The following is a 23,524-nucleotide window of genomic DNA, read 5'->3' on the forward strand; positions in this document are numbered from 1 at the left end:
ATTTAGTTACTGAGCTATCTGATCAAGAAAGAGTGACAGGTCCACAGGATTTTGATCACACTCCTCTCAAGTACAGAAACATTGCAGAAATATATGAAAAGTGTAATCTGTGCATAATAGAACCCGAATGTTTTGAAGAGGCTGCCAAGGATGAATCATGGCAGAAGGCTATGGAAGATGAAATCTCTATGATTGAGAAGAATCATACTTGGGATCTTGTTGATAGACCATTTGATAAACCAATCATTGGAGTCAAATGGGTTTATAAAACAAAACTAAATCTGGATGGTTCAGTGCAGAAAAACAAAGCACGGTTAGTTGCAAAGGGGTACTCTCAGAAGCCTGGAATCGATTTCAATGAAACTTTTGCACCTGTGGCAAGACTTGATACTGTGAGAACCTTGGTAGCCCTTGCTGCACAGAAAGGATGGAAATTATTTCAGTTAGATGTAAAGTCTGCATTTCTAAATGGAGTGTTGAATGAAGAGGTGTATGTGGATCAACCATCTGGTTTTGTTATACAGGGCAAGGAAGACAAAGTGTACAGGCTCAGGAAAGCTTTATATGGTTTGAAACAAGCTCCAAGAGCTTGGTATGAAGAAATAAATTCCTATTTTGCAAAGGCTGGATTCCACAGAAGTCCGAGTGAAGCTACTCTTTATATCAAGACATCTCACAGTGGCATTCTTATTGTGTCACTGTATGTAGATGATATTATTTACACAGGGAGTTCAAAGGAGATGATAGCTGAGTTTAAAGGTGAGATGATGAGACAATATGAGATGACTGATCTAGGATTACTTCATCATTTCCTTGGTCTTGGAGTATTGCAAACAGATAATTACATCTTCTTGCATCAAAAGAAATATGCAAAGACTTTGCTTGAGAAATTTGGACTTAGGGATTGTAAGCCGGTTGCAACACCATTAGCTATGAATGAAAAACTTACAAAAGTAGATGGAAGTGATCTGGCAGATGAGACTTTATATAGACAAATGGTGGGAAGTTTGCTATATTTGACAGCAACAAGGCCAGATATTATGTTTGCAGCAAGCTTATTGGCTAGGTTTATGCACAATCCTACCAAGAAGCATATAGGGACAGCTAAGAGAGTTCTGAGATACATACAAGGCACTGTGACCTATGGAGTTGTCTATGAAAAGGGAAAAGGAGCAGTGTTGGTTGGTTATTGTGATAGTGATTGGAGTGGAAGTGAAGATGATATGAGGAGTACATCTGGCTATGCATTCAATCTTGGTTCTGGTGTGTTTTCTTGGGCCTCAATCAAACAAAGCAGTGTTGCTCTTTCAACTGCAGAGGCAGAGTACATCAGTGCAGCAGAAGCTACTGCACAGGCCATTTGGCTAAGATTTGTACTCTCTGATTTCGGGGAAGAACAAGCAGAACCAACTAAGTTGTTGTGTGATAATACCTCAGCAATTGCCATATCAAAGAATCCAGTTCATCATCACAAAACCAGGCACATTAATCGGAAATTTCATTTCATCCGAGATGCACTTCAAGATGGTGAGATTGATCTGGTATACTGCAAGACTGAAGAGCAGGTTGCAGATATATTCACTAAAGCTTTGGCAAGGGATCGATTTGAAGTACTGAGGACAGCTTTGGGAGTGATTTCAGCACATCACTTAGAAGGGAGTGTTAGTTTATAAGTGTATTTGCTGAAATATAATAAGAAGTCAGTTTTAAATATCAGCCCTTGGATCATAGTCCAAGTGTGCAGCTAAGATGTAATCTTAGATTAATTAATATTTCCTCTTGCTACATGTGCTAAGTGTGTGTGAATGAATGAAACAGTGCAGAGTTCGTTTCTTCTTCCTCAAGCTGAATTCTCTCACTCTCTCTCTAGATTTCTTACTCTCTTCCTTTCTTCAGTATTTTATACATTAATTGAAACACTCATACAAGATCATAGTCTGTATGCTAACACCATCTTCCTGATTGAAATCTGTGGCTAATATGATCACCTGCTCTGCTGTTGGCCTAGCCATCTGCATCCTTTTGCAAGCAGGCTCAGAACTCTGGTGAAAAATTATGTTTTGAAGGTGTAGGTGACGGATCATCCAAGATCTGCCAGACCTCAGAACTTTAGTTGCAAAACAACGGCGGATGTAGGCAATGGAAAGGATATGAATGCAGCAACGGGTCCTTCATTAGCTGTATATGGGAATTCTCCAGTACCACACTAAAAGAGAGCTAGCCCAAGGCTCCAAATATCAGCTGGATAGGAATAATTCTCATTTCAAATTCGCTCAGGCGACATGCAAGTGACCTTCCCAACAAATGTCGCACACTGGTAACTATGTTGCTAGCTTTGTTAATACCAAAAGGCCACTTTTAGTATCTATGCTTCAAATGTAACATGAAAGATGACTAACTCCGTGCAAGTAGCTCAGTCCCTTCCACATTGAAAACATAAAAAAAAGAACCTTAAACACCTAGCAAACGCACCAGTATTCTGATCAATATAGCTGAAACCGAGTGGGAATATTCTTACGCGAAGAAGCTTTTGAAACATAGAAGAAAGTAGATGTTCAGGTATTCTTTTCTGCAACCTTGGGCATCTATTTGGCAATCTAGTGCTGGACAAAGAATGTTTTGCGATTTAGGGCTTGATAACTTATACAAAGTATGTGCCAATATTTATTAGCATAGGCGCTGTACCTAGGCTTACTTGATGCTGCTTTGATACTTAAATTAATTTGTAAGCAAAGTATGTCTTCTAAACTCCCAGCTAGGCTTACTTGATACTGCTTCTTTGATCCTTAAAGTAATTTGTAAGCAAAAGTATGGCTTCTAAACTCCCAAGTGTCTAAAGTTAAGATTCCATAAATACTTGGTTCACTATTTATTTCTTTATTTTCATTTATAAACACATGATCATGATCTACCTATAATAAAATCTCCTTTGGATAAATTGACAGATTGAGCATGGCAGCAGAGTTCAACTCAGTAGAAAACCTAGGTATCTATCATCAAAATCAAAGTATTAAATCTATATGAAAGGTTGTCTTGGTTTTCTTATATGTAAGGAGCGCATGGTCACTCACTCTTGAATTTAATATGAAATTAGATTAAAGTCATAACATGCTATGTACGTAAGAAGTTATTTTAAGTTATTCCAGGAAATTGAAGAAGAAAGTAGTTAATATATTGTATAAAAGGCCATAATTTATTACATGTGTACCCTTGACAGATGAGTATCAAACTCTGTTCAGTGCTGTAAGGAGGGGTGATTGGCAAGAAAAGAAGGAGATTCTTACACTGCTTTTCATGGTCACAACACTTTTAAAAATGGTTTATGAACTGTCATCTGCTTTATTTTACAAATGATTATTCTTAAAGCACAACGAAAACACTTTTCTAAAAACTCACAGCAATCCCTAATTAGTCCTAAGCAGGATGGATCAGTTCAAATATACAAAAACCAGTCTATTAAGAACTTCTGAGCGATTCCTTAGTGCAACCTTGGGCATCCGTTTGCCAATCTAGTGCTGGACAAAGAATGTTTTGAACTTTAGGGCTTGATAACTTCTACATAGTATGGCAAACTGTCAATTTTTATTACTTGATACTGCTGCTTTGATCCTTAAATTAATGTGTAGGCAAAGTATGGCTTCTAAATTCCCAGCTAGGCTTACTTGATACTGCTGCTTTGATCCTCAATTTAATTTGTACGCAAAGTATGGCTTCTAAACTCCCGAGTGTCAAAAGTTAAGATTCCATGTATAGTTGGTTCTTTCATTGTTTATTTTTGTTGGAAAGACAATTAAAAAATGTGAAAGTATCATAACTTGTCAAGTCATTGCTAATATGGACGGGCATATTCTGTTGATTTGTTACGAATGTCGATCCATAAAATACATGACAAACTTCGTATATAAAAGGGGACAAAATCATTTGTTTATCGTTGACTATATAGTATATACTAGCCTTCATGCACGCGCTCACACTCGTGCAGAAGGTATATTTTGAATTACGGCATGTTACGATGGACTTACACGTTTTAAATGTTTTTATATAATTAAAAAAACTGTATAAAAAGAATTAATTATTAAAAAACACTGCTATATGATGAAAATACCCCTGCATTATTTGGTGCATTATTTTAGATTGCTTTTGAACTTTTTTGTTTTGGGGGCATTTTTGTCCATTTTTTTGGGTGAAGCTTGTGACCCCAAAAACACTATTCACTTTAGTGTTGGCTTTATATATAGAGATTAGATACATGTTTAGCAGCACCAATGCTATAGAACCCCAATTCAAGCTGAAGCAGTTTTCTGAAGGCTTCCCCATTTGCTTCCCCATTTCAATTCAAGTAGTGATTTGTTAATTACTTATCCTTTGTGTTCATTATTTCTTTCTTTGTTTTCATATATAAACACATGATCATCATCTACCTATACTAAAATCTCCTTTGGATAAATTGACAGATTGAGCATGGCAGCAGAGTTGAGCGGATCACAAAACCCAGGTATCCATGCAGAGTCGAGTAGATCAGAAAACTCAAGTATGTATCATCAAAATTAAAGTATTAAATGTATATGAAAGGTTCTCTTGGTTTCCTTCTATGTAAGAAACGCATGGTCACTCACTCTGAATTTAATATCAAGGATGGAATCATGGAGAATAAATGGACGTGATTTCAAGATTTTAATCTCAAAGTTTGATATCAACCCTTGACCATTAGGAGACCAAAAGAACGAGACTCGACATGTTTATCACTATCTTGTGCATTATTTTCTTTTCTCTTTCTATTTCAAAATTTTAATTTCAATTTTCTTCCCTATAATCCTTGTTTCACAATAAAATTTTAATCTTCAAACATTGATACCAAATCCAAGGATTAGAGATTGTTGGGTGTGCTGGGTGTCTAGTGATAAAAGTTGGGTGTGAAGAGATGGTTGTGTATAAAATAGAAACTATATTAAAGTCATAACATGTCATGTACTTAAGAAGTAAGATATTTTAAGTTACACCAGGATAATTGAAGAAAAAGTAATCAATATATTATATAAAATGCCATAATTATTACATACGTACCCTTGACAGAGGAGATCCCGCATGAGTATCAAGCTTTTATCGCTGCTGTAAGGAGGGGTGATTGGGATGAAGCGAAGGGGTTACTTACCCTACACCCCAATGCAATAACAGCAAAGGATACATGGGGGACAGCTCTTCACAACGCAACAGCATTCGGGCATGAGCAAATTGTGGAAGAGCTGGTGCGGATGATGACGGAGGAACAATTGGAGATAAAAGATAATCATGGTTGGACGGCTCTTGCTCGTGCTGTAAGAGAAAACATCAAGATGGTTGAATGCATGGTTACGAAGAACAAGAAACTACTCGGTATTGTCGCAGAGTCCCACCACGTGACTCCGATTGTCATCGCTGCTGGGTGTGAGCAATGGGATATAGTTCGGTTCCTCTACTCTCTCACTCCACCCCAAGATCTAATGCTAGATGAAGGCATTTGCGGCTCTAACCTTGTTGCATATTGTCTTGTTGCCAAACAATTTGGTAACGAAACTACCGAATCAAATTTTCTGCGTTACACACACACATATACAATAATTGGTCTAAATACATACATACACAATAATTGGTCTAAATACATACATACAGATATTGCATGGGAGTTACTTCAACATTACCCACGATTTACATGTACTCGAGGCATGTCCCCTATAATTGCATTTGCTTCTTTGTCCTCTGCATTCCCAAGTGAGGCGTTGCTCAAATTCTGGCAAAAGTGGATCTACAATCGTTAGTAACATCTTTCCTTTTCTCTTACTACCATCAAATTTATCAGCATTATATGTAGCATGTACAAATGTCATCTTCCACTTAAAGGTTTTTATAAGGTGGTTCAAATAAGATGGTCTTAATGTTAGGGAGGCCAAATTTTTAAACCAAATGTGCAAACCAAATGATATGTTACCAATAAAAAACAAGCACGTTAATTGACATTTAATTAATAATTTAATCTATAACCACATCAATTGATTTAAAAAATTTTGTTCCCTAGCATTACTCTTTTCTTAAATCATATACCATAATGGTACGTTTTCATTCACAAAATGTTTTAATATATCTGCAATGAGTATTTTGAATGAGGAAATCTTATTTCTTGGTAGGTATACGCATAGAGCTTGGTCATTCCGTCAATGATTTTCGTATAAATGTTCAAAATCAAGAAAATGAACAGGGTAATCAAAGGAATAACACAGGTATATTACACCTCAAAACTCTAACTACGATTTGATATGTTGAAGTCCTTTTCATATGTTATGCTCTTTCTTTTTTTCTTTTTTTGTTCTTTTTTTTTTTGGAATTGTTTCAATTATCCATCTCCTTGTTTTTAATAATTAGTTAAGTGATGTGGTTGATGGAATGGAATACAATGAAATGCTGTCGGCCTATCCAAACATTACAAGATACAATAGACAATTAACACGGCCTAATCCCGAATTCAAACGTGAAAATCAAAAAACAAAAGTATTATCTATATACCTATGCCACTATATTGATAGTTTTCAACTGTTAGATGAAGCACACCCACACTTAGAGATTGATCGTAAAAAAAGGTGGCCCCCTCGATCAGACCTCCCGCAAATAGTGTACCATGTAACTAGACATGTGTAATTCAACTTAACTCTAGTTTACTATTTAATTAATCAATCATTTTTAATTTTTAAAATTGACATGTGTACTTCAACTTAACTCTAGTTTACTATTTAATTAATCGAATCCTCTTTGTGGGGATTACGAGGATCCTCGATTCCGGTACGTCCATAATTCATCGTGTGGTCATAAATCATTTTAAATAATTGTATTTAAAATTAAACATGAACATAACCTGATGAAAACTGGCGCAAGATGAACGATTAACGCACATGATTCGATCTCGATGATCTTGGCGTGGACTTTGATCTTGGCATCGTCGGGGATGTCCGTCGTCTCAGAGGAGAGGATGTTCTTCATCTCCGCTGCTCTGGTTGTTTCTCTCTCTCTCGCTATGCGGCTCCGGTTGGTGAGTGAGTGCGATTTGGGAGAGACCAGGGAAAAAGAGTTGGAATTAACAATATGGAAGGAGTCGAAGGATTTGACGGTTTTTTTTTTTTTTTTGGTCAGAAGAGAGGATTTGAGGTTATGTAGGCAGAGAATAGCACGGAGACTCGGAAAGAAAGGTAAGAGAGGTTAAACGGACATAGCCTTACTGTCAGGGGCAAAATCGAAAATTCATTATGTGGCCCAAGTTGATTGGCCTAATTAAATGTTGGGTTTTGTCTTAACCATTAAATAAACTTACGACCTTGTTTTTTATTAAAATATAAATTTTTTGAGCCCTTATCATTAATTTTCTTTATTTTTATACTAAAAAGTCAAACATAGTACTATTCACTTTATCCTTTATTTTATCCTTAAAGTTTTCATACCCTATCCATTAGTTTTCTTATATTTTTTCTCGATTTTTCTTCCCAATTGACGCTCGGATTTTGCTTTTTTTTTTTTTTTTTTTTTTTTTAATTCTGTAGTTTCCAAAATTCGAATTTTCCAGAAATTTAATTTAATTGTTCTGAAATCCGATTACAAAAATCAAAATTTGATTGTACTGTTATGAGATGATTCAACGGTTCGTTGACAACATCATCGCCGTCACCAAAGAGTGAGATTCTTCCTTCCCTTTTAACCAATCGATTCGAATTCGAATTGCTTTTGAATTTCGAATTTGGTTTTTTTGGAATCGGTTTTGAAATTGGGTTTTGGTTTCATGGCTGCAAGGGCAGCCGTCGTAGTGGTCTTCGGCTGTTGTTACAGTGGAACAAGAAGGAGGGAGGGGGGATGGGGGAGGGAGAGGGCGGAGGGCGGAGACATGGCAACCGAAGAAAGAAGATTGGCTGGGTGGAACTTTGAAGACATACTGAAAGTGGTGGCGCGGGTGGGCGGGTCTGTGGGGTTAGGCTGGGTGGGAACTTGCAACAGTTTATTTATTTATTTATTTTTAATTTTAATGCTTAAAATTAGTTTTAAATTTTTTTTTTATAAAGAAAAAAAATAGTTTTAAAAATTGAAAATGATATATTTAATCAAGAAATTTACTAGAATAAATAAAGGAAGGTGTGTGAAAAACTATAAATAAAGAGAGGTGATTTTCGGAATGTGATTTTCACGTACTCTGTTAAGCCTTTTAATTACACACCCTTATTTAACTCTGGTCGTTGATTTTGTTTAATTTATTCGATCTAATGACTATAAATAAAGAGAAGTGTATGAAAAACTATAAAGGATGGGTGAAAATCACTTATTTTTTTCATTGATTTATTGGAATCAAATTTATATGAAGATTCATTCATTCATTTGAATTTGGGACCAAATTTTTTATTGGGGTCAAATATTTCGAGGATTTGGATTGATTGGATTTGGAAATTGCTGAACCAATGGAAATTGCAGTTCGAATGGGCAAGCTTCCAAAATCTATGGTGCCTGGGTATTAAGCTGTTGTTGGGTTTCATATAAAATTTCCTTAAAATAAATAAGAATTGCATTCGATTTTATGTAATTGTTTGTTTATTGTTTCATTTTGTATTGCAAGTATATTTCATAAATAAAGAATCAATTATTTTAAATTATGTTATTATTTATTTTCTGAATTGTTCTCTAACATCTTGAACCACCAAGATACATGGATTTGGGTCTTTAAACTTGGGAATTTGAACTCTTCCAAGTATATTTCATGCATATTGCCATATATCATGTAATCAGCATATAAAGAAATTTTGGCAGCAAAATCTGATTTTATATTTGTGTTGCAGTCTTGGGTTTACTACAAGGACTTCCATCGAGGCTTTTAGAGTTTTTGGGTATGTGGATATTAATTCATTTATTTTTTTTATGGAAAATGATAACATATAGTTAACTTCTAACACACCTCTGTTGAATTCATTTTGTTGATTTCGTTTGATTTATCAAATCCGATGAGTATAAATTAAGAGAAGTTTGTGAGAAACTAAAAATTGTGTATAAAAATCAGCTTGCATTTTCCTTTTCTTTAAGGGAACTTTAACGAAAAGCACCCGGTACTGTTCACTTTAACGAAAAACCACATTTTTACACTAAAAAGTCAATCCTGGTACTATTCACTTTACCCTTTATTTTGTCCTTATCATTAAAACTCAAAGTTTTCAAGCCCTTGTCATTAGTTTTCCTTTTCTTTTTAAACTAATAATTTATTTATTCTATCTTTTTATTTCGTAAAAATGTGGTTGTGAGTTGTGAGTTACATTGTTTTGAATGTCAACGTAGGAATCAACCGCATTCGTGAGCTGAAATTGATCCATGTTCGGTCATGTAAAATTTTGAACTACATGTGTGACGTGATAAAACATTTAACTATTGAAGAAATTAGGGATAGCGGTGTATATCCTGCATTATTAGAAGCTGTTCAAAATGGGATTGTTGAGGTCGTTACTTCTTTATGTAAAGCAAGACCAGAACTGTTATTGGTAATGAATGAAGACGGAAAGAACCTATTGCAGTATGCTGTGGAATGCCGTCAAGAAAAAGTTTATAGCCTTATATACGGGGTTCGTCAAAGAAATCTCATTATGAATTCGGTAGATAATTCCTTTAACAACATCCTACATTGTGCGGGGATGTTATCTCCATTGGCAAGCAAAAAGCTTGATCGTATTGCAGGTGCAGCCTTGCAAATGCAGAGAGAAAGGCAATGGTACAAGGTTAGAATTATTTCCTTTTATATTATTCTAGGCTTAATTACATCTATGACCCTGAAATTCATTCCGAATACTTAATCCCATGAAATTCAAATTGAGTCACTTAATACTTTGGAATTTAACTTCTTTCTCACCTTGTCACATGCCGATGCCGTCCAAGAATAATATAAATTCTACCTCATTATATGCTTAAACTCAAACTGTATCCATGTATCAAATGATGCATCATTTTTTTTCTTTTCTAATTACTGAAAGAACACGATCAACTAATATCACTAAGGTGCATAATTTTTTGTTCAATGAAATGCAGGAGGTAGAGAGTATTCATATCCAACTCTTGGGATCAAATAAAAATAAAGATGGTATGACACCCCCTGAATTATTTACCAAAACCCACAAGAAATTGCATGAGGAAGGACAAAAGTGGATGAAAGAAACAGCAAGTTCTTATACAGTTGTTAGTGCCCTCATTATTACAATCATGTTTGCTGCAGCATTCACAGTTCCTGGTGGAAACAACCAAGAAACAGGGTTTCCCATATTCTTAAACCAAAAACTATTTATGGTTTTTATAGTTTCGGATGCAATTTCGCTCTTTTCTTCCGCAACTTCAGTGTTGATGTTTCTGAGCATCCTTACATCACGTTATGCTGAAGACGATTTCCTTAAATCCTTACCCACAAAGATGATAATAGGCCTTTCCACACTCTTCATCTCCATTGCGACCATGATGGTTGCCTTTTCTTCTACCCTATTCATCATGCTTTGGGACAAACCATGTATTACTTATCCAATCATTTTCCTTGCTGGTGTTCCCGTCATTTTATTTGTTTGGATGCAAATTCCCCTTCTCGTTGATATTGTCGTGTCTACTTATGGTGGAGGAATATTCGATAGGAAAGTCAAACACTGGATGTAAATTCTTGATGGTGTATGCGATATATTAATTGTGTAAGTTGTAGTAATGTTGGTCGCTTCTAAGAAAGCTCATTGTACATGCTATACAAGTGCTTGGTTCCTATAATAAAAACCCCATTGTTCAATCTTTTGTTTTTTTATTTTCGTGTCTACTTCTGCTGATTGTTACAGGGGTTTGGCTAGACAGGGAAATGATTGGATCCTCTCTCATAGATAGGTTTAATTTGGGTGTTTTTGAGACTCGTAGATATGGCGGTGCAATTGTGAGTGAGACTGTATCTTCAAGAAATCGAAAGAGACGTTAACAGGAAGTAAGGGTTTGTCATTGAATTATCATTGTTACATGAAGGTAGTTTAGTACAAAAGCACATGTTCGAGACGTCAGTATTTGGAAATGCCTAATAATCTACCTGAAGGTGATTCGAACTCGGTACAAGGGTCTGCATATGCATACTTATCCTAACCAATTGGCCTAACTCACCAAGTTTCAATAGATACTCCAGTATTATTAGTAATACGCGTCACATTAGATACCTTTATATAGCATAATTTATCATGGAGTAGTTGAGCTACTACAATAAAGTTAGACCACTACAGGGTTTTTTTTTTAGTAAATTAACTAGAATTATGTTCCTTATTTGTCACTTTAAATCATGTATTTTGATTTTGGATAAAAGTTCTAACGATTTTACCTAAAAATAACTAGTAGGGTGATGCTAGAGAGACCACATTTAGACCATCTTTTGTAGTCCACATGATGTAGCAGTTAATAGTTGGATTCTTTCTTTAAATTGTTAAAAAAGAAGCCCAACATCAACCGCCACATCATGTGATCCACTAAAAATTGTCTCAAAATTTGGTGGCCTTTGCATATAAATTGAATACTGAGGACAAAAAATTTTGAACGTGAACTGTCACATATTTGACATACAAATAGTTAGAGATCATATCTAGACTCGGCATTTGTAAGTTGTTTTTAGCACACTTAAGTTGGTTTAAAGATAATGCAAGTGTCAAGTACTCACATCTACCAAGTCCTTCATCCTGTGTGTTGGATCAAAAACGCTTCAGACAAATGCTCCTAAGTCCACTTGGGAATCCTCGTACTTTGTGATGAAGGGGTGTGAAAGTATCTGCAGAAGAAGAATACTAGTTAAACAATGTTGATGTCAAGCTACCATCTCCCAGATTGAAATCTGTGGCTAATACGATCCTCTGCATCCTTTTGCAGGCAGGCTTCAATAAACGAGCAGAATTCTGATGAAAACTTGTGTTTTGAAGGTGTAGGTGATGGATCATCCAAGGTCTGCCATAGACCTCAGAACGTCGGTTGCAAAACAACGGCGGATGTAGGCATTGGTAAGGATATATGAATGCAGCATAAGATTGACAGGTATTTACCTGCAGCATAAGATTGACGGGTCCTTCATTAGCTGTATATGAAAATTCTCCAGTACCACACTCAAAGAGAGCAAGACCAAGGCTCCAAATATGAGCTGGATAAGAATAATTCTCATTTCGAATTCGCTCAGGCGACATGTAAGTGACCGTCCCAACAAATGTCGCAAACTCGTAATTACATTGCTAGATTTGTTAATACCAAAAGACAACTTTTAATATCTGTGCGTCAAATGTAACATGAAAGGAGACGCCACCAGTAGTGGAAATGAATGCACTTAAGAAATCAGTGATGAATCATGACGATTAAACCAAAGTACAAAGATGGAACAAGTATCACGAACCGTGTCAGTATCCGCCAATGATCCACCATCGATATACTCTAAAGCTATGCTTATTTGACCAGAATCCGGTGTATAGAATGCGCCATAAAATTCTACAAGACCTTGGTAACAAGCAACAAACAACGCTCTGTTTCAATTCCCACACTCAAAATTTCTGGGGTTTTTTTCCGCAGCAACTCCTTTCCGGTCACTAATCACTAGCATAAAGTTCCTAAATTTGGAATTTACACGGGAAATCAATATAATTACTACTAATCAATACTATGATCCCATTTCACAGCAAAAAAAAAAAAGACGTAACATAAACAGAATTATCCGAAAAGGCGACATATGATACCTTTTCGAAAATGTTGATCTTCTTTAGCGCTAAAATCCGATAAGTGGGAATGTGGATAGCTCTCCGCACAACGCTGCTGGCGCCGCTGCCAATTGCCCCAAACACCCTCATATCCTCAGTGGCACACCGGTAGGTTTACTCGGCGCTGTCATCCACCGCCAAGGTCGTGCATTTCTGCAATCCGAGCTCGTTGATGTTGTACACGCCTGTCCGATAGCTTCAACCCAAAACCCAGAAATCAAATTTCCACAATTTCCAGAAACCCAAAGTTCAAAACTTGATTATTCGGATTGCTAAAAAAGCCAAAAGTGCTTACTGCGTAGGAATCGCAAGGGTGGAGCTCCAAGGAAGAGCCGCCGGCGCAGAAGCCCTTTTCGCAATCGGACAAAGATAAATATTAGTATATCAAATTTTATCACCATAATTTATTAAATAAAATACTTTTCTTTTATAGATTTTAGATTAAGGCGTATAATCACGATTCTTAAGAGTAGATTTTGATAACTATAACATGTGTATAGGTGTGAGGTAGTTAAGTTGGTTAACATTCTATGATGTAAGATTGTAACAAGTGTCAACATCTTAAGAGTCTTATGTTAGCTTTACTAAGCAATGTAGTGAGATATATACTGAATGTAATCAGTGTTAGAAGACTTAATGATTGTAATAAGAAATATACTTTTCCCTCCTTCTCTGTTTACATTTCTCTCTCTTTCTCTCTCTATCTCTCTTCACATGGTATCATTCGCCTGAAAAGCTTCGGCTTGAAGGTTTCTTGATCTTGTTCTTCTGCTTCCGCTCAATATTCTGAATCAATGACCTGTCTTTTCTTCTTCTCGGGGTCTTGTTCTTCTCTGCATCTTCGACTGGGTGCATTTTTCTTATTGCACACCAAGTGTTTGTTCTAATCTCTCTGAGAAATTTTTCGTCTGGGTTTCTTCCTTCTTCGTCAGCAATGGTGACTTCGGCTCAACTGCAGATTCTTCAATCTCCTATCACGTCTCTCATATCCACAGTCTCCTCTTTTGTGACTGTTAAACTGGATGATTCTAATTATCTTACTTGGAACTTCCAGATCGAATTGCTACTAGAAGGCCATGGTCTTATGGGTTTTGTAGATAGGTCTCATCCCTGTCCTGCTCGATTCAATGTGCCTGTTTCGGGGGATTCATCTGTTCCTTCAAGTGATGATTCATCTTCGACTGTTAGTGATGAATTCAAGATTTGGAAAATGCACGATCGGGCATTGATGCAATTACTCACAGCTACTCTATCTCATTCAGCAATTTCTTATGCCATTGGTAGTTCCAGCGCTCGTAAGTTGTGGCAGTGTCTCAATGAGCAATTTTCGATTGTCACTCGAGCCACCATCTTTCAGATGAAATCTGAATTACAAAACATTAAGAAAGGTACTGATTCGATTTCGTTATATTTGCAACGAATTAAAGAAGCTCGTAATTATCTGTTTGCTGCTGGAGTTCAGTTCGATAATGATGATATTGTGATCTTAACCTTGAATGGTCTCTCCTTTGAATATAATACTCTGAGATCTATTATTCGAGGCCGTGAGAATGTCATCTCCATGAAAGATCTCAGATCCTAGTTACTTGCTGAGGAAGCAATGGTTGAGAACATTCCCATTACACCTTTCTTGTCTGCCATGGTTGCTCGGAATAATGGCAGTACCTCTAAAGCTGAGGATCATTCGAATAATACTCCCTATGGTAGTTCTTCTGGTCATTCAAGATTCAAGCCCAACTACAGCAAGAACAAATATAAAGGGAAATTTCAGTAAAATACTCAGTCTCGGTTTAGACATTCCAAGAATTCTTATGGAAATAATAATGTCAATTCTGCTCCTGCATTCTTGGGTCTTCTCCACCAAAGCAGCAGGGTTTTTCTAGTAACACTTGTCAAATCTGTGGCAAGTTTGGACATCTTGCTCCTACTTGCAGATTCAGAAATTCTGAGAGTGTGGTTTATGAGGGTTGCCAAATTTGTGGGAAGAAGAATCATAGTGCCAAATACTGTCATTTCAGGAACTCTAACACCTTTACTCAAGCTCCAACTGCTATGCATGTGTCTCCATCACAACATCATGAGCCAAGTGCTCCCCCTCAACAACTGTGGCTCACTGATTCTGGAGCATCTTCCCATATGACAGCTGACTTGAGTAATCTGTCCTTGGCATCTCCATATCCTGCTAATGAAACCATTCAGACTGCGAGTGGGGCAGGTTTATCAATATCTCATATTGGTTCCTCCACTCTTCAAACTTCTTTAAAACCATTGTAACTTAATTCAATTCTCTGTGTTCCTGGATTATCTCAGAACCTTTTATCTGTGCATAAACTGTGCTTAGATAATCATTGTTGGCTGATATATGATGCTTTCTGTTTTTGGATCCAGGACAAAGCCACAGGGAGGATTCTCTTTCAAGGCAAATGCAGTAATGGATTGTATCCCATACCACTTCCAGCAAGAGTTCGACCTATATCTTCTCAGCCTCAAACTGCCTATCTTGGCTGTCACGTATCTTCTAGTATCTGGAATAGTAGATTAGGTCACCCATCTCATTCTGTGACTTCTTTCATGTTAAAGAAGTGTAATCTGTCTGTTTTACCTGATTCCTTACCTGTAATGTGTCATACATGTCTGGAAGGTAAATTCTGTAAATTGCCATTTGTGAAGTCTGTGTCTAAGTCTATACACCCATTTCAAGTCATTCATAGTGATGTATGGGGTCCTTCTCCTTGTACTTCGATAGATGGTTTTAGGTACTATGTGACATTCATTGATGAATGCACTAGATATTGTTGGTTGTTTCCCATTATCAATAAAAGTGATGTTTTCTCTACTTTTGTTGGTTTTTCTCAGTTTGTCTCCAATCATTTTCCAACTTCAATTAAAATTTTACAAATTGATGGAAAATGAGAGTATCTTAGTAAGCCATTTCAAAAGTTTTTGATGGAAAAGGGAATCAAACATCAATTATCTTGTCCTTACACACCTGAGCAAAATGGGTTAGCCGAAAGGAAGCATAGGCATATTATTGAAACAGCTATAACCCTATTGCAAACATCTTCCTTACCTCCACTATTTTGGTCTTTTGCTTGCCAAACTGCTGTCTATCTTATTAATCGAATGCCCTCCCCTACACTTCATAATAAATCCCTTTTGAATTGCTGTTTCATAATATTCTAGATATTACTCACCTCAGAATTTTTGGCTGCTCAGTATTTCCCCTATTAAAACCATACAATAGTACAAAGTTACAACCCAAGACAACCAAATGCATCTTTCTAGGCTATGCTTCCAGTTACAAAGGATTTATTTGCTATGATATTGTTCATACCCTGTTTTATATTTCTAGACATGTCATGTTTGATGAGTCAGACTTTCCATATCCAATCTTGTATGCTAAATGTCCTACATCCATTCAATCCATTTCTACACCTGTGACTTCATTATCATCTCCATTACTCTTAGTTAATGGTGACAATCATATTGTGTCCCACCCATCATCTAGGTCCCCTACTACTTCTGAGACTATGTCAAACCCAGGCTCTGCTCACCACAGTGGTCCTTATGATACATTACAGTCCATTACTGCATCCACAGGCCACCAATCCTTTTCTTCAATTCCTGTGGCTCCTGAGATTTCACTTGGGTCTCCTTCTGAGATCCCTACTTCTGAGACTTCTACTTCTACTGGGGTTGCCATCCAACATGAATTCCAACCTGACAGATTGCAAGTTCTTCTCCCTATTCCACCTATGAACACTCACTCTATGCAAACAAGAGCAAAGAATGGTATTTCGAAGAAGAAAGCATTTCTTTCAGTGCTTCAAGATGCTGAACCAGTTGATATCTCTCAAATAGAACCTGCCACTTATAAGTCTGCTCTCAAGTTTCCAGTATGGTTTTTTGCTATGGAAGAAGAGTTGGCTGCTCTTAAAACTCAAAATACTTGGTCTTTGGTACCCTTACCTCATAACAAGAACTTGGTAGGCTGCAAGTGGGTATTCAAGATTAAGAGACATGTTGATGGGTCTATATCCAGGTACAAAGTAAGGCTGGTTGCCAAAGGTTTCAACCAAGAAGAGGGTATTGATTATGGAGAAACCTTTAGCCCAGTTGTTAAACCTACAACTGTGAGATTAGTCATAGCCTTGGCAGCAAATTTTAGGTGGACATTGCGTCAACTTGATGTGAAGAATGCATTTCTTCATGGCATTCTTAATGAGGAAGTGTATATGTCCCAGCCACCAGGTTTTATTGATCCTCAATATCCTGCACATGTTTGCAGATTGTATAAGTCACTATACGACTTAAAACAAGCTCCACGAGCATGGAATGACAGATTCACATCCTTTCTTCCTTCACTAGGGTTTCTTTCAACATACTCGAATCCATCCTTGTTTGTCAAACATGATGGCCATTCTGTGATAATTCTACTTCTGTATGTGGATGACATAATCATCACAGGGAGTGATTCTGTCCCTATTACTGCAGTGATTCAAGCTTTGACTGAAGAATTTGATATTAAGGATTTAGGTCCCCTCCATTATTTTCTTGGGATCCAAATCACACCAAATGAAAGTGGAATGGTTCTTTCTCAGTCCAAATATGTTTCTGATCTGCTGATTAAGGCTGATATGGTTCACTCTAAACCGTGTTCCACACATTGCTTACCCTATAACAGATTATTGAAAGATGATGGACATCCTTTCAATAATCAATCTCTCTATCGCAACATTGTTGGTGCTCTTCAATACCTCACCTTCACAAGGCCTGATATCTCTTTCTCGGTTAATCAGGTTTGTCAATTCATGCACTGCCATATAGACTCTCATTATGCTGTTGTGAAGAGAATTCTTCGATATTTGAAAGGAACTCTTGATCTTGGCATTCGGTTTAGTAAAAGAGACTTGAACCTTCATGCCTTTAGTGATGTCGATTGGGCTGGTGATCCTAATGACAGAAGGTTCACTACTGGTCTCGTTGTGTTTCTCGGTCCCAATCCGATTTCTTGGTCGTCCAAGAAACAGAATACAGTTTCTAGATCATCCACAGAGGCTGAATACCGAGCACTCTCAAGTACTTATGCAGAAATTGATTGGATCAAACAGCTTCTTTCATTTATGCACATTGATGTTCCTTGTCCAACAACTGTGTTTTGTGATAACCTTTTAGCTATAGCCCTTGCCTACAATCCAGTCATGCATCATTGGACTAAACATATTGAATTTGATGTCCACTTTGTTCGAGAAAGGGTTGCAAAGAAGCTTCTGCAAGTACAGTTTGTTTCCTCAAATGAGCAGTTTGCTGATATTCTTACAAATGGTCTGTCTACTCCTCTATATCAAACTCACTGCTACAATCTCAGACTTGGCAAGCTACCATTTGAGATTGAGGGAGGATGATAACTATAACATGTGTATAGGTGTGAGGTAGTTAAGTTGGTTAAGATTCTATGATGTAAGATTGTAACAAGTGTCAACATCTTAAGAGTCCTATGTTGGCTTAATTACTAAGCAATGTAGTGAGATATATACTGAATGTAATCAGTGTTAGAAGACTTAATGATTGTAATAAGAAATATACTTTTCCCTCATTCTCTGTTTACATTTCTCTCTCTCTATCTCTCTTCACAGATTTTGCCTCTCTAAGACAATATCCCGATATAGCAGGTAATAGCGCCATACTCTCTAGAATATAACAACTTATGATCCTTGTAAGTGTACATTCGCAATACTTGAATTGAATGAACAATTCGATTCTTTCCTTTAGTATAAATGTTCAAAATAAAGAAAATGAACAAGGTGATCAAGGGAATATCACAGGTATGTGGTATCTCAAAACTCTAACTATGATTTGATATGTTGAAGTCCTTCTCATATGTTCTGCTCCTTTTTTTTATGTTGACTTTTTTCAATTATCCATCTCAAAGCTCAGCGGGGTACACGATTGGTATTAGGATAGTTACTTACATTTTAATATGTTATTAGGGTAAGTTATTCACGTGTTGAGCCGAACAACTCACATGCCACATCACTCAATATATATTGTCTACACATTAAGCTCAAATGACGGCACACATTAGGAGGTGTGTTGAGAGTATGAAATCTCACCTAAATCTCACATCAGTAAAGGGAAATCTTGCCTAATAATTTAAATAATTGTGTTCATCTCTTTCATATTTCCAATTGGTTTAAAATGAATGTTTACATTCTAGCATTCCATTTACTTATTTAAATTGGGAACTCTTGTTCATGTAGATGTCAAATACTAACTAACGAACCAAAAAAAAAAAAATCCAACAAAATCAAAATGAAGCAACAAAAATTAAAATAAAGGGAAATTTCCTTTAAATCCAGTAATATTTTAAGCTCAACTTTAAAATTTTGTCGCACAAACTTTCTCTTTTGCCATTAATGAAAAAAAATACAAATATAAAACAAAAAACAAAAATCTGTAAATGAAATTAACCTTGCATATTACAAATTAATTAAAACAAAACAAGAATTACACTCAACAAATGTAAGAGTAATGCTAGGGAGACTAAATTTTGCAAAATTGGTTTACAAATTTAGTCTCGCTAGCATTACTCCAGATGTAAACATTTGTCCTAAGTTCTAACTATCCAGCTCAGCATAAGACTAGCTAATCCTTTCAACAAATCTCACCCGACGGGTGGACTCGGACGGGTGACCATTGGCCACCGTGGCAGCAATAAGGTCCGATTCCGGCCGTCATCCAAATTCAGTCGTTTTATACTCTCTCTCTCTTCGTCAACCTTGATCCATTTGTACTATTTTTTTAAGAAAGTGGTTTTCATACACTCTTTTAAACCTCTTACACAACCCTTGCTTAATCATATTTATTGATTTCATTTTATTTATTCATCTATGGTGCCTGGGTATTAAGCTGTTGTTGGGGTTCATATAAAATTTCCCTAAAATAAATAAGAATTGCATTTGATTTTTCTTTGCTTATTTCTTGTCACCTAATCAGCATATAAAGAAATTTTGGCAGCAAAATTTGATTTTAGATTTCTGTCGCAGTCTTGGGTTTATTACAAGGACTTTTAAACTTTTTGGGTACGTGGACATTGATTTATTTATTTTCTATGGAAAATGAAAAGCACACAATTAACTTCTCACACATTTCTGTTAAATTATGTTTGTTGATTTTATTTGATTTATTAAATTCGATGGCCATAAACCAGTGGTGGAGCTAGGATTTCTTGTGAGGAGAGGCCTCACACAAGTATAGAAGAAAACTAAACCAATAATGATTACAAACTTACTAATGCAAAACATCATAACATATATCCAAATAATTAAGTAGTCAAAATTAACATATGCATAGATAATTTTATCTATTTATAGTAATTATAATTATTCTCGACGAATTTCATATTGTGAAACCATTGCATGATGTCATCTATACTACTTGAAGTATTATTAAACTCAATAGAGAAAATTACTAAAAACTTTGCAAACCCTAAAACTCAAGAAGAGGTAGGATAGAATAGAAACAAATATTTTATAGAGAATAATAGAGTTTCACAAACCTTATTGTTCTTTATTCAATAAATTTGAGATTTGGAATGGCTAAATATATGAAATTCAAGAAGAATAGGGGGAATAGCTCTATCAGTGCATGAGTGAAAGACGATTTTTTAATTAAAAGTGAATAATGGGTTTTTAATTTAATGTCATTGGTTTGTGATGATGACCATTTGAAATATTATACTTAATTTTAGGATGAGATTTGGATGAAAAGATAGATAAAAGATTGGATTTTTGTGTTAAGTGTTGAGAAGGGTTGCAAAGCAATAGATATAGGTATAATACTAATCTTGTTTTTTCAAGTTAGGGTAGGCCTAGGACTACTCTAGTCCTCATGTGCCTCTGCCAGTGCCATAAAATAAGAGAAGTCTGTGAGAAACTAAAAATTATTTGTGAAAATCAGCTCTCATTTTCCATTTGTTTAACTATCAATTTATGTTTCTGAAAAAAACAATCAATTTGTTTGTTTATTTATTTATTGGTAAAAATGTGGTTGTGAGTTGTAACATTGTATTGAATGTCAACGTAAGAATCAACCGCATTCGTGAACTGAAATTGACGCATATTCGGTCATGTCAAATTCTGGACTGCATGTGTGACGTGATTAAACATTTAAATGGTGAAGAAATGAGGGATGGCTATGTATATGCAGCATTACACGATGCTGTTAAATATGGGATTGTTGAGTTCTTTATTTCTCTATGTAAAGCCAGACCAGATTTATTGTTCACCGTAATCTACGGAAAGAACTTATTTCATTATACTATTGAATGCCGTCAAGAAAAAGTTTATAGCCTTATATACGGGGTCGGTCAAAGAAATATCCTTACGACTTTCGTAAATGATAATTCCGGCAACGGCATGCTACATTGTGCGGGGATTAGGGATGGGCAAAATATCCATGGTTATGGGTAACCGTGGTTACCCGTCCATTTAAAGTTAATGGTTATGGTTATGGGTAACCGTTTAAACAAATAAACGGTTATGGGTATAACCGTTTATCCATGAAATTTAAATGGACGGTTATGGGTATTATTCGTGGTTATAACGGGTATCCATCGGTTATGGGTAATATTCATGGTTATAACGGGTATCCATTTACCTATTTAATTTAATATATGTAAAGTTAAAAAAAAAAATTAAAAACCTCAGAGTTACAACTTACAACTCCGTCACTCTCTTTCTCCGCCTCTCGACTTCGTCACTCTCTCTCTTCGTCGCTCTCTCTCTCTCTCTACGTCCGTCACTCTCTCTCTCCGTCGCTCTCTCTCTGCGCCTCTCGACTTCGACTCGACCAGGCGACCTCACTCAGACAACCTCACCACCCTCAGACAACTCCTCACCTCAGAATTCGGGACATCAGGTAAATTTAATTTAGGGTTTGAGATTTTGGAAATGTACTACTGAATTTAGTATTACTGAATTTAGTTCTAGGGTTTGAGATTTTGGTTCTCCAGTTTGTATCTTTGCTATGTATTACTGAATTTAGTAGAGTAATTATGTGCTCACATATCTTTATTCAACTCTTATTACTCTACATGCTTTTAAATTTTGCCTAGGACTATTTGCTATTGTTTTGTTTGAATGAAATGTAGCATATGAACTTTCTGTTTATTAATATTATTATCATTGATATCATTTGGTTTCTGGTGTTTGGGTGAAGAATGTGGGTGAGACCGTTTATATAATGTGAGATTAGTTTAATTCAGTTAAGAAGTCAGGGGTTAGCTTGTACTCTGGAGCCAAGTATTCATCATAGGTGGGGATGGAGGAGTTTGTGTGCAGCTACCATATATGGTAGCTGACTCATATAGCACCTTCTTGTATGAGCCATATCAAATCCTCTCAATCTGTTGATGTTCGATTGAGGAGATTTGTTTGTTGCTAGATTCACATTTTGCATGTCATCTTAGTCTTATTCATATCACTGGTGCCACAAGTGAAGATCTCGAGCTAAAGTTGCCACCATTGTGAAGATCAATCCTTGTGTATAAGCTGCTCCTTTAGTATAACTTGGAATTTAAGTTTTTATGCGTGCGATTCTCTGTATGAACTTGTTTTCTACCAGTGGATGGAGATCCCTAGAGTTTTTGTGCGTGTGATTCTCTGTATGAAATTTTCAGGTACAATCCTTGTGTGTGACTAACACCTCTTTTAACCTTAACCGTTGTTGGAAATATTTAGTTAAATGATTTTTTTAAGCTTGGATGTATATCATAATGCAGAGTTCATTTGTCTTTGACGTCTGTATGGTTTGTTCATGCTTGACTGTGATATTGTGACTAGTCAAGTTCATGTCTGTTATTAAATATATGTATGGTTTTTCTTGTGTATTTGAGTTATTTTGGGGTGGCTTTGGATAGAAATGGTTACTATGTTATCCATTATTACATATTATTGCAGCGATTTCGCCTGATGCTACTTACAATTGGCATCAAAGAGTCGGCTCTTAACATACATATTATCACTGGAAACTTGTTGGTATTAGGTGAATCTTACCATGAAACGTGATAGAGTTGTTGGTTCCTGCAATGCACCTTCACAAAGTATAACCCAAATAGTATATTGACCTTGGGTTTTTCTTTTGTTCAATTGCTTTCCTGTTTTTCTTTTATATTCTGAACTCTATATCTTCATTTTTTGTGGCAAGATGGAGACTCAAAGCGAGAACCAAGCTATTGAACCAATTAATCTTGATTAAGAATTGGACCTAAGTGAATCAAGCTTTGATGACACTGGTAGGAAGAGAAAAAGAACCTCAGTTGTCTGGCAGCATTTTGAGGAAAAAAGTTTTTGTGGGGAGGTGAAAGATGTCTGTAACCATTGTAAAGCTAGGCTAGCATCGGGCTCCACTGTTGGTACTTCATCTTCATGTCCTGTATTGAAGACAAAGAAAAAGAGTCCAGTTATAACTGGTGATGGGTCTGTTAAACATGGTGCATATAGTTTTGATGAAGGTAATGCTAGGAAAGAGCTAGCTTATATGATTATCTTACATGAGTATCCTTTATCTATGGTGGACCACTTGGGTTTTAAGAGGTTTTGCAATTCATTGCAACCCTTATTTAAGGTTATTTCTAGAAGTACTATCAAGAGAGATATTATGAAAGTATTTGAATGTGAAAAGGGAGAGACCATGAAGTTGTTGCAAATGAACAAGAGTAAAATTGCAATCACGACTGACATGTG

General features: G+C 36.2%; 2 protein-coding genes across 3 annotated transcripts in view; one reads left to right on the forward strand and one right to left on the reverse strand.

Moving 5' to 3' along the window:
- LOC126610501 (mitogen-activated protein kinase kinase 3-like) overlaps nucleotides 1-13,174 on the reverse strand; it is a 165,945-nt gene extending 152,771 nt beyond the window's left edge. The window contains exons 1-3 of one of the 2 annotated variants that reach the window (XR_007618541.1): nucleotides 13,075-13,174; nucleotides 12,759-12,975; nucleotides 11,391-11,812 (exon numbers count right to left, since the gene is read on the reverse strand). The gene's annotated coding sequence lies outside the window, so the exon portion shown is untranslated. The other variant, XR_007618542.1, reaches the window with a different exon arrangement.
- On the forward strand, nucleotides 4,276-10,804 carry LOC126610488 (uncharacterized). Its single transcript, XM_050278575.1, has 8 exons — nucleotides 4,276-4,339; nucleotides 4,455-4,531; nucleotides 5,074-5,544; nucleotides 5,650-5,790; nucleotides 6,162-6,254; nucleotides 8,841-8,888; nucleotides 9,331-9,764; nucleotides 10,072-10,804. Exons 2-8 carry the CDS (start codon nucleotides 4,462-4,464, stop codon nucleotides 10,678-10,680), a joined length of 1,866 nt encoding a protein of 621 aa, XP_050134532.1. The 5' UTR covers nucleotides 4,276-4,339; nucleotides 4,455-4,461; the 3' UTR covers nucleotides 10,681-10,804.
- Nucleotides 13,175-23,524: the final 10,350 nt, after the last annotated feature.

Source organism: Malus sylvestris, chromosome 17 (assembly GCF_916048215.2).
Source record: "Malus sylvestris chromosome 17, drMalSylv7.2, whole genome shotgun sequence".
Lineage (NCBI taxonomy): Eukaryota > Viridiplantae > Streptophyta > Magnoliopsida > Rosales > Rosaceae > Malus > Malus sylvestris.